This window comes from Diorhabda sublineata, chromosome 3 (genome assembly GCF_026230105.1).
Source record: "Diorhabda sublineata isolate icDioSubl1.1 chromosome 3, icDioSubl1.1, whole genome shotgun sequence".
Lineage (NCBI taxonomy): Eukaryota > Metazoa > Arthropoda > Insecta > Coleoptera > Chrysomelidae > Diorhabda > Diorhabda sublineata.
This window is the reverse complement of record NC_079476.1, coordinates 41,875,393-41,887,115: the sequence shown is the minus strand read 5'-3', so window position 1 is coordinate 41,887,115 and position 11,723 is coordinate 41,875,393. Positions and strand designations below refer to the sequence as shown.

At 32.7% G+C, this 11,723-nt stretch overlaps 1 protein-coding gene across 2 annotated transcripts; it reads right to left on the bottom strand.

Moving 5' to 3' along the window:
* Window positions 1-280: 280 nt before the first annotated feature.
* On the bottom strand, window positions 281-9,319 carry LOC130441628 (hemocyte protein-glutamine gamma-glutamyltransferase-like). Of its 2 annotated transcripts, none has more exons than XM_056775389.1 (8): window positions 9,211-9,319; window positions 7,197-7,399; window positions 4,870-5,096; window positions 2,488-2,757; window positions 1,829-2,091; window positions 1,427-1,765; window positions 773-1,369; window positions 281-571 (listed from the first exon to the last, which is right to left on the bottom strand). In XM_056775389.1, exons 2-8 carry the CDS (start codon window positions 7,393-7,395, stop codon window positions 349-351), a joined length of 2,118 nt encoding a protein of 705 aa, XP_056631367.1. In that variant the 5' UTR covers window positions 7,396-7,399; window positions 9,211-9,319; the 3' UTR covers window positions 281-348. The 2 variants fall into 2 exon arrangements, with proteins under 2 accessions (XP_056631367.1, XP_056631368.1); XM_056775390.1 differs by lacking the exon at window positions 9,211-9,319 and adding an exon at window positions 8,672-8,940.
* Window positions 9,320-11,723: the final 2,404 nt, after the last annotated feature.

The window sequence follows — 11,723 nt, the reverse complement described above, 5'->3', positions numbered from 1 at the left end:
TATAGTAGATTTTTATACTTGTATACAGGGTGCACGCTTTAAAATTTAGTCTTAGGCTATATTTAGGCTATATTTAGTTGGCTGACTCAATCGTGTTCGTTCTATTAATTCATCTGTCTTGGAAAATTTCATTTGAATAATTTAGAACACGACCACAAAAATCCTGCTCTTAACTAATGTCATTAAAAGTATTACCAACTGTATTTATTATTACAGTGTTGCCAAATATCGATAAAAGGGTATTTATTCAGTGGAATCCTTTAACAGAAAATAAAAAACATGAAATGAAAATAGATTTATTATCAGTATCAATACGGTTAATTCAAAAAATACAATATTATTTTATATTTATTCAATAATAATATTCGTACTTCCGTGAGCATTATGAATTTCTTTAGAAGTAAAATTGACGATGATTTTCTTGGATCCTGGTTTTTTAGCTACAAAACTAGCCGACATGACGATCGTTTCTTTTGGTTTCACATCAGCATGATTCTCTTTTTTATTTATTCCTGGTCCTTCAACAGTGTAAGAACACTGAGTTAATGGAATTTCCAAAGGATTTCGGAAACTAAAAACAAAACAATCGATAAAAAAAGAGATTATCGTAATTGTATATAGTGTTTTTCAATAGAGGGCATTCGATTTGGTAACACTGCAGTTTAAGTGACAGTTTGAAGTTGTTTTCATTCAGCGATTTTTCATTTCCATGAAAAGTATTGATGACAATTAAACAAAAAATGATTTTTGCATGATTATATTAAGCTCTGACCTGAATTTAATATTCACTTTGTCTTCAGCATTAGCCTTAACTGGCGCAGTAATTTTTATATCGGGAAGGGTCAAATTGAAATCATCTTCTTCGCTCCAAACTTGTTTAGTTTCTTCAACATCTGCTACGGCATAAAGTTTGACAAAAAAATGATCCACCAATTTATTCAGATAATCTTTAGGAAACACCTCAAGTCTCACAGTTTCTCTTTGATGCGGTTCGAGTTTCAGAGTACCTCTGGTTTTTTTTATATCGTTCGCCGTAGTACCCATATAATAAACAGATGACGCTGTCATTACTATCTTGACGGTTCTGACGGCGTCCGATTTATTTTCAAGTCGAACTTGCATATTGAATTTATGTCCGTACGGGACGGTTTCGATATCGACTAGATCAAATTCTACGTCTTGGTGTTCATTACCGGGGATATCGTAGATGTGTTTAGCTTTAGGTACTCCACGAACGGCATTGTAAACTGCTAAACGTTCCGCTTCGGAACCTTCTTTGTTTTTGAATAGATCCGTTATGTCTGTATAGTCGTTATCTCCGTTATCGTCTGTTGGACCTAACCTCTTAGTCAAAATCATTCTTCCTACACTGAAAAAGTTGAAAGTTTTCACCTAATGATACATTTAAAAAAGTGAATTAACCTACTGATATTGGTTGATAGATATTCTGCTGAATCCCCAATCGGATTCATCGTTCTCTTGGAAGTGAACCACATCAGCATTTACTTCGGAAAATACGAAAGGCGTATCATACAAAAAACCAATTTCTCCTTTTTTAACAGCAACTATAGATGCTGGTCCACATCTCATGACAGTACCGCTAACCTCTTGTGGAGTGGCATCGATAACTTGCCAACCCCCATAACCTGGAGGTAAATCTGGTCTCGTCATCCAAACGTCATTCCAGACGTGGAAGTTCCAACAGGAATCGTTACCGGCTCCTTCGAGACCCCCTTCAATTTTCTCACCAAAGATATCGAAGAATCTGTAATTATGGATGAAGTATATCCATGATTTTGTCGAAATTGAATTTAAGTCAGTAACTCACTTATCAACCGTTAAAGTAGCATTCGTATCATGTGCCGAAACATAATTGGTAGTAGACCTACAAGGCATACCCAGAGCCCTGCAGACTGTTACAGTTGCAGCAGAATATACCCAACATTGACCGTATTTGACGGGAGTACCATTAGTCGCCAAATATTGTTCCAGTATTGCACCAGTTCCTGTCCAAGCGAATGGAGATGTTCCGTCGGAGTAATCACCGTCCCATCTTCCTTCTAATAAACCATCGTCGTCGAGTGCGTTGATCTGCAAAGCATAGCTTTAAGTTTATACCATTTTTATCTAATTGCGTAAAAGATATATGGAAAATGGAGTAGATGATCTAGATGCAACCAGGCGTAAACTAGTTGGGAACGTCATTCCTATTCATCAGATTCATAAAGGCGGCAGAAATGAAAACTATTAAAGGAATGAGCCTAAGATATCAAATATATAAGAGAAGATCTGTAAATTGAAGATATAGTACGATTCACGAGATCGAGACGACGATATTGGAGGGACCACGACTAACTTCAAAGTTACCTCTCGGTCGATTTCCCAAGAGACGGCATCTATTTGTCAAGAGGCTTAATAGAGAAAGAAAGAAGACTGAGTCTTAAAAAAAGAGAAAAAAGAAGATCTAGTTTCAATAGAATTACTTACTATTGCTGATATGGCTCTAGCGACCATTATCGGATTTCCTCTTTGAGCTGTAGCTAAACCAGATTTTTCCAAAAGAAAAACTGCTGCCGGTAAAGAGATTTCGTCAAACTGTCCAAATATCCAATGTTTTCCTTTCGGTTTTTTGAATGTACCTGTCCAAATTTTACCGGTTTCGTTTAAGACGTACTCGTTTCTTTCTTCTTCATTTTCCATATAGACGCCGTCTTCTTTACACCATGGATTGAAAATAATATAAACGTCATTTTCTACCTAAATTGAAAGATGCTCATCAGCTAAGTTAATACAAAAATATATTCAATATTATAAGATAGTATAGAAGGTGTCAATTTATAAACGTACCACGCTAATAAGTATTTTCAAGAGAAATATAACCTCAAAATCTTGAATGGAAAATCTTAGAAACACAGAAACAAGTTCAAGAGATTAAAAAATTTTTCGCTGACATTTTTTATGAGTGAAATGGATATTTTTGCTTCTTATATCCAACAAAATAATTAAGTAGCATATTTATTTGAAAATTATTATTAAACATTTACTAAAACTAGACTTTTTATAGTCCTACAGATATGGCATTGATGAGTTTGTTAATAATATTATTAATATTATTATTATTAACAGTATTAACACTCCAACAAGGATGGTTCCAGAAGTACCTGGCCTAACCTAAAGATGGTAGCGATTGATTGGAAAATGTCATTATATTAGAAACTACACAATTTGTACAGTACATGTTTCAAGTTTGAAGACACCACGTTGTTTAGTTTTTGATTGGCAGCCATTAATATTGAACGTTTTCATCGTAATGTGATACAATACTTTTATTTGAAAGACCTTAGCCCAACCAATATAAAAGCTGAACTAGATTCTGAGTTAGATGGAATGTGGATCCATCCCTTTACATCCGAAACAAAAGAATCTAAACAAAGAACTGAAAAGGAAAAACCGGCTCCAAAGAAAGCAAAGGCAAGGTCATGGCGTCGGATAATTTTTTTAATTGATTATCTTCTGATTATTGAGTTGTTTTAGTTCTTGTTTTCAAATGAACGAGTCCCGAATGTACGGTAACTTTTTAGTGGAAATTTATTGAAAATTATCTTCTCCAGGTTTCAGTTTCTCAATTTATTTATTTGTTTGTTTGTAGTAGAAACAGAATTTATTCAAAGAAAACAAGTTTTATCAAATCATTATGTCACATATTTGCATATTCATTCGATTATTAAAATTGAATTTGTATTTTCATTGATTATAAAAGAATAGAAAAGTTCATTTTAGATATTAAAAAAATACAACATTGGATAAGGAATGGAATTATTATACGAGGAGGGTCCCATAAGTACGTGGCCCGACAAAAACCTACGTTTCATCACAATCGATGGAAACATCTTCACGGCGTTGTTTTTGTAAACTTTCAGTCCATGATCATCCAGTACTGTTTTATCGATTTTCTTCAACATTTCTAGAGTCGTCACCTGTTGAAAAATGATCAAATTGACAGCTGACTCAACCTATCCCTATCTCACACAATTTTTCATTATATAGAGTTAAAGTTGGTAACCATGTTCATGGTAATTTTTAATTTGGTTAAGTTGGCAGGCGACAGTCACTTTTTGAAATTATTTGTAATCTCAAGAATTCTTAAGTATTGAGCAACAATCCGACTATTATTTAGCAAAGGTTTTGTTAATCAAAACAAGTATTGTCAAACGATTCAAAAGTTCTGCTCATTTCTTATCAAATTAAGCTTCATTTTTGTATTCAAATCTTGTCGCCACATGCCAAAACTTTGTTTATTTTTCCCATGTTTACAAATCTATTGAAAACGTTCACTATTGATGGCTACCAAACAAACACTAAACAACAAACTTGAAACATCTGCTTGGTATTCTCCAAGCAATTACCATTATCTGGTGACCAGGTACTTTTGGGACCACCCCCGTACATATTAGTCTAATTGTCTTTATTTTTATATCTTTAAAATAAATCATCGATCAATATGTCAAGTGTATCGTGACATGAATGTTTCAGCCAAATGTCATTTTTTTCATAAATATCGTTACTTTTGAAAGTGAAGAAATTGTTTGTTGTAACGATAACTTCATCATTTCAATGATTCCTTGCATTAGAACAAGGCCAAAAATAACTGAAAGTCAAATCTAGGGGATATTATTGATGTAGAAGTTTTAACATTTTCTTTAGTACATAAAAAAAGTATAAAAAAGTGATTTGTGTTAATCTTGATCCATCAGACAAATGACTTATTCAGCGATGTAATAATAATCAAAAAATAGTAGAAGAAGAACAAATTAAATATCTGAAATTTCAGTTTTCTTCAATTGATAAAAAAGTTTTTTTTCTACTTACATTATAATCTTTCCTCATTCCTCTCTTTCCTGCTATGGTAGTTATAAGACTACAATTCCAAACACCAACTTGCACATGTGGTGGTATTCTAATATTCAAAATGACCGAATTACCATTATTTTCTTTTAATAAAACACCCCATATATGCGGGTCTTTTGGAAAATGAGTATGTTTAGGTTTAACTGGAGTTACGGATTTTGTTCCCAAAATTACAGTCGGTTTTTCCCCTAAAATTGACCAGAAAATATGTTTGGTATAGTATAAAAAAGTGTTGTACGTATTCGATAATATTTAATATTTAATACAAAATACATTGTTTTGTTATAAAGTTTATAGTCGTCAGTATTCCGAGTTCCCTCTAATCTGGTGGACTCGTTCATCAGCCACAACTATACCCGAGCCATTCCTCTTGATTATTATTTATTTCAGTCAAAATATTTTCAATTTCGTGAGACAGGAAAAATTTAGAGAATGTGATGTTTAAATTAAATATACAACATTAATGTTGAAAAAATAATATTAATATTCTTTATAATAAATAACGTATATCATTTGCATCATTTATATATATTTATAATTATTTATTCGTAATTTTAAATGTGTGGAATGTATGAAACTTGTATCAATAAATAACTTCCTAGTCTTGTCAAATAAAAACGGACAAATTCAATTGATAATCACGTTCGTAGATTCAAAAAAAAAAGAGAAAAAATATTAATTTCCTCAATTATCTTAACAAACTTCAAGCATGCACTAATTTAGTTGAAATGTTTAAAAAATTTACCAGGATTTTCTGTCCCCTACATTTTATCACCAAGAGTAAGCAGGGAAAACAATATAAATCATTTTTTACAACCATAAATTCACCATTTTTTTGAGTAAATTTCCTTGTGGAGCGTTTTCCCCTATTCAATCTACTCATTTACAAAATCCCTTGGTATTTATTTTGTTGCTATTAAATTATAAACTCCACAAAATCACGATAACTCTAGAAGGGAAAGAGCGCGCCGAATGCGTTCGTGTATACCAGCTAAATAAAAATATAAATATAGCGTGAAGGTGGATTTTTAAACTGATCATCGACGACTGTGAAGTATTGAAATTCTTTTCAATACCCTATACAAACCGTTCAGTACAATACAAAACAAAACCTTGAAACTTCTGGAAATTTCGTAGAAAAAGCAGTAATGGTGTCATAACGGCCATTTTTAAATTTTCGACATCATTCACACACAACACCATCTCTCATGAAGTTTTCCCCATACATACGACTCATTTTCCGATGGATTTCTGCAGTACCATGACCTTCAGCCTGTAGAAAACGAATCACGCTTGGCGGGAGCATCAATATATTGTAGCACAACGCCGACTGACGACAGAACGTCAACAATGGCGTGAGTGTGTAATACGAGAGCTTCGAAGGATGAAAACTATGATAACCAGCGATGACTTCATAAAAGTTAATCAAATAGTTCTGGACAATTTCATATATTGACTAAAGAAAGGCATTTGCGAGCTTTGTTTATTAAGTAGGTCGGAAATATTTCAGACAACCTTCGTCATATAGAGATGTAATAGAGAGTTCCAAATACTCAAATTAATAGGCGTTTTATACGGTCGGGATCGACGAACCAACCAAGGTCGCTTTAGTTGGGTGATGACCTTGAACAAGTTTCGTCCAGCTACGGATGCCCGACAGTGTAGAACGCATTTAACCAAGACAGAAATATTGCATTGATTTTCTATAAGGACATGAAAGACTTAGAAAAATGGAAGCTGCAATAGAAAGCTAACAAAAACAGTTTTTATTAAAAAAAAACGGGATATTGAACAGATTTCAAATGCAGTCCAACCAGTATTGGTAATTGTTCATAAAGCGTCTTGAACTACAAGTGAAATTTAATGAGATATTGAACAAACCAGATGTCTTATTTTCTGTTAACGTTTTTATTATTTTCAATCACAGTATTTATGATTTTATTTAATGGAGGATATTGGGATAATGATTTTTTTATGAGGAAATATATATTTGAAAGAATGATCTATTATAGTTATAAATAACAGCCATCCCAAACTAATTATTCAAAGTATTACATAATAATGTAAATGTTAACCTACTTTTCCGATCGTAAAAACGAAATTGAAATATTTCACGCGAAAATTTTATTAGCACCATAAAACTAAAATTTGTCACATTTATTCGTGGTTCGTGGACGTTTCTACACCATTGAAATCTATCAACTATTAATGGTTTCGATAGGGATTTCGTGTAAATATCTGCTAATAATTACAAATAACAACTTTCGATGTCTCAGAAAACGTCTTACCGAATCCAAAGCTGATTCTGATAACATCTTTCTCCACGTCAAAAGTTCGATCTAGATCAATACCCAACAAAAAACTCTCTCCTCTTCTAAGGACAGGAGCTGGAGCTTCAGCTTTCACTAGTTCATATTCATCGGTGTGATGGTGCTTACTATTTTCTTGACAGAAAAAATTCACACCAGTTACCGTTATAGGTTCCATGTTTCTAAAAATAAAATACACCTGCACTATATACAAGTTGGTCGAGAGAAATTATCTACCACGGGGTTTTTATTTCGGGAATAGTTATCAGGCAATTTCAACTACCCCAACGTATATGAATATAGAGTAGTTTTGAAGGTTAGGGGGGGTTATGGTGTTTTATTATAGTTTTTTTTTAGTTAATCAAAAAAATGATGATAAAATAATGAAAAAAATGATGACGCCTTTCTACCTTTTCAGGTGTGAATCATGTTGGAGTTGAGATAATTTTTCCGTTCTCATCTATCTTCTGTTTTATTTAATTTCTAGATTTTTCCATGTTATGTTGATTTCTTCTGTCCGACTCCTCCTTCTTTTCATGTAAGTTTGTGCTTCATCTTCCTTATTGATCGTTTTTCTTCCATTCTCATAACATGGCCAAACCTCCTCAATTTTCCCTCCTATTTTGTTATGATTCGGTTTTAAATTCGAATTTTCTATTTCTTATTTTGTCGTATCTTGATTTATTGTCTACTAGCTTTTACCCGCGGCTTCGCGAGATTATTACAATGAAAACAAATCCATATAATTTAGAGCAAGAACTATACTTTAGTTTGCTTAAAAAATTGCTTTAACTCATCTGCAACACTTAACAAGAAAGCTTTTAGAGGTTCACCAAGTTAATGGAAGTGAAACTTCACCATTGGAACACCACATTCCAATAGTTTCGTCGCAATAGAAACATTTTTTATTCATTGAACCAATAACAATCGAAGGATGATTACGATATCAAATTGAAGGATCTTATTGGAAGCTAGTATCATTAAATACCGTCCAATCTTTAAACATGAAATTTTGAAGTCTCGTGGTCTGCATTTCTGCACTATAAATTCTGCTATCTTGCAATTGTTCAGGCGTTTCTATCGTTTTAGTTGCTACCTGCATCGTAGTTTGTCTTTCTGAACGAAATCATACTTGAAAAGGAGTTTGAGCTACTCTCGAAACACTTTGTATCGCTCTGCTTGCTGTTGTCTTTTCCAGCACGGGATTTTTGCTTACGAGACGTTTTTAAAGAAAAGCAGATTAAGATCTAAACAGCTGGAACTATAGTCAATTGGATTGGATACTGACGTGACCGTTGGTTGGTACAGTCCTCAGGATTGTAATGGTAGATGACGTTGAAGATGTTTGATAAAAAATTGTTTCGTATCTCGTGAAAAGTAAATGTCGAGAGGAAACTTAGATTTGATTAACGTTACCCTACATTTGTTTGAATTTTTAATAACTTAAAACCTACCTTGTATCCCTGCAACTTCGCAAGCACCTCAAGTACAGAAACGTGAAATTTTTGACACACTGAATTGGTGAAACAAGTTTTATTTTCTTGAAAATAAGTCGAAGGTGATTTTTTGTTTTTTAAACGTGCCTCCAATCAAAATCTAATTTAATTAGGATTGAGAGGAAATACAGATGATTCGTTTCCTACAAATCTAATAACGAACTCGAATATATTATCGATGGTGCAAAACTACAGCATCTAATACGAAGTCATAGTCATAATTAACTAGTTTCGATAGAAATATAAATATGATAATTTAATAATAATAATAATATATAATTGATAAAGTGGAATTTATCGGGCCGAAATTGTCGGTGATAAATTTGGAACAAAATTGTCTGCGAATATAATTTAACAATGTTGAAAATATTTGTCATGGTGAAAGGCTACTTATATCTTAAAGGTTTTCAGCTTTCCAGGAGATAAATCGCGACTTTTAAGTCAACAAAAGACAGTTCTCATCGAGCCATGAAATCGTTTAAAAAAATGTTTCCTACCTTTACTAAAAGAAAGTTACAAAACACAAAAAAACCAAGTTTTATTCACTACATGTAAAAGAATCTCGTATTCATTACTGAATCTGCGAAACTTCTATCACATAATTATATAAAAAGAGTTGAATTTCATTAATAAATAATTCATTATTGATTAAGTATCGAACAGAGGCGGATCTCAGTTTATTTAACAGCCAGCGATTTAATAAATTGTTAATTCTATTTAGAAACGTTTCATCCTAACCCTGTATTTAATTTAGTATTACGCAATACGTTGCTAACAATATTTCGACCATCATCCTTTTTTCTAAAACGTAGTTCTAGCTCGAACTCGGTCAAATTGTTTTGAAAAATTTCTCAAATTGGGTTTCACGCCTTTATAGAATTTTTTAACACCAACATAAATCAAAAACAGACTGGAGGCTGTTCACAATTTCAATTTTCGAATCGGAATTGATAGCAAATAATTTTTCACGCACAGTTTAAATTTGTTATTGAAAATTTCTTGATACGTTATTGTAGGATTTTCAAAAAATTTAAACAAACACTGAAAATAATCGAACTATTGATACACCCAGTACATAGAATTCGAGTTCCAAGTTATTTAAGAAAGGTTATCGTTATTTTGATTCAATTTAAAGTACAGTGGAGTTCTTGTTGAAATATTGATAATAATTTATCAAAATACGAGGTCTGGCTATTAAATAACGAGACTGGTTACAAAAAAGGGTTTTATTATAAAAATTATTCCCTTTCCTTCGCCACACACTTTTCCATACGTTTTTCCATTCATCGAAGCAGTGCTGGAAGTCTTCTTTGGCGAATGCCTTTAGGAGCTCTGCCGTTCTTTGCTTTACCGCTTCCATAGACTCAAATCGGATCCCTTTCAAAGCAGATCTTATTCTAACCTTTCGAGGAAATCTGAGCAGACCCGTTGACGCAAAAGCTTTTGGTCAGGAATCATCCGGATGCTCATTCGACGATCTGCACGCACAATTTGGTTGATTTTGGTCACTGCTTCCGGAGTTGAAACAATCACGGGGCGCTGGTCATCTTCAGAACTCTCTCGGCCTTCACTAAAGCGCTTACATGACTCAAAAACACTTGCAACAATTTATAGCATTTAGCCGAAGTTTTTTTTTTCAGCTTAACCAGAAATTTGACGGAAATAGTGACGGAAACGTGTTTTGGGACGTTATTTAATAACCAGACCTCGTATGTTTTTATAAAGGAAAAATATTACTAATTGTTATCAAAGTTTTGGTATTTGGTATTTAAAATAAGTGTAAACCTAATGTATTATGTTTATAGCTGCTACTTAAAAAATATTTTATCGAAAACTTCAGCTAAAACATCAAATTTGACTACAATTAAACCCGACTCTGGACTGCATTTTGTAGACTATTATGTCTAAAACAACTTAACTACCTTATACAATAAGAATTTTTTTACAGAATTGCCACAAGTTACATTCCAAGAAGCGTAGATACATTTTTAAGAAAAATTGCGTTAAACGTAAAACCCGTTTTGAATAATCAAATGAATAATCGTAAATCTTGTACTGACCATATTTGTTAATGGTTATTACCCGCTACAAGTTGATGTAATTGTTTCTAACGCTTCTAATAACGAAAAATTTCAGCTTGATATTTATATACATAACGTAAGATTTTTATTTACCTTATACACTATCTGTAACACTACGTATGTACGTATTATATTTTCCATTTTATAATTTTTTTAATCAATCAACTTCCTACAGGAACTAATTACTTATCTGTGTTGACGGTCGCTGTATAACCCAAATTTTCCGAAAACCAATCTTACTAAGAATAAGCATGTGATAGCGAATTTCGACAAAGTTAATACGCGACCTACATTGATTTTTTCATCATTAGAAAAAAATAGATGAACGAATTAGTTCGTGCTGGATACTTTTTAGAACGAACCCCGTCCTTGTACTAAACAATTTGAGGTTACGAGGCCAAATTGTTGAAAAAAGAAGTAGAATTTATTTTAAAATTCTTGACGTTACGTGACATTTTAATTGTCAATATTTTGTTCTATCGGAATAATCAATATTTAATTTTTTAATGGAAGAAACGGCATCTTGTGACAGCGAAACGGACGACGCTGTGAATAATTTGTTGAGAACAGTACGGATCAAACAGGATGAATTGAGTAAAAAAATAATAAACTTGAAGGCTAGCACAGAAACTCTAAAAGAACAACTTATCGCGGAGAAAAAGAAATGGTTGCAAGAAATACAGGAAACGCTACAACTAGAAAGAAGAATGAAAAATGAACAAATCAAATCGATGGTACATTTCGACGAGAGCGAACAACAAAGAAAATTAGAAATGTTTAAAGAATATCTGTTTTTCACAACTACGACTATGAATCTAGAGAAAGAGTTGAAGAAAAAAAATTACCAGGATTGGTTGTCGGAAATCGCCAATGAGTGTAATCACGAATTAAACAGAGTACAAGACAGTTTGACCGTACTAAAACCTTTA

Excerpts from the sequence above, each read along its gene's own strand:
- LOC130441628 (XM_056775389.1), bottom strand. The coding sequence starts at position 7,395 with ATGGAACCTATAACGGTAACTGGTGTGAATTTTTTCTGTCAAGAAAAT. Across the intron at positions 5,097-7,196 it reads CAGAATCAGCTTTGGATTCG|GGGAAAAACCGACTGTAATT; the intron begins GTAAGACGTTTT and ends GGTCAATTTTAG. Across the intron at positions 1,766-1,828 it reads GCTACTTTAACGGTTGATAA|ATTCTTCGATATCTTTGGTG; the intron begins GTGAGTTACTGA and ends CCATAATTACAG.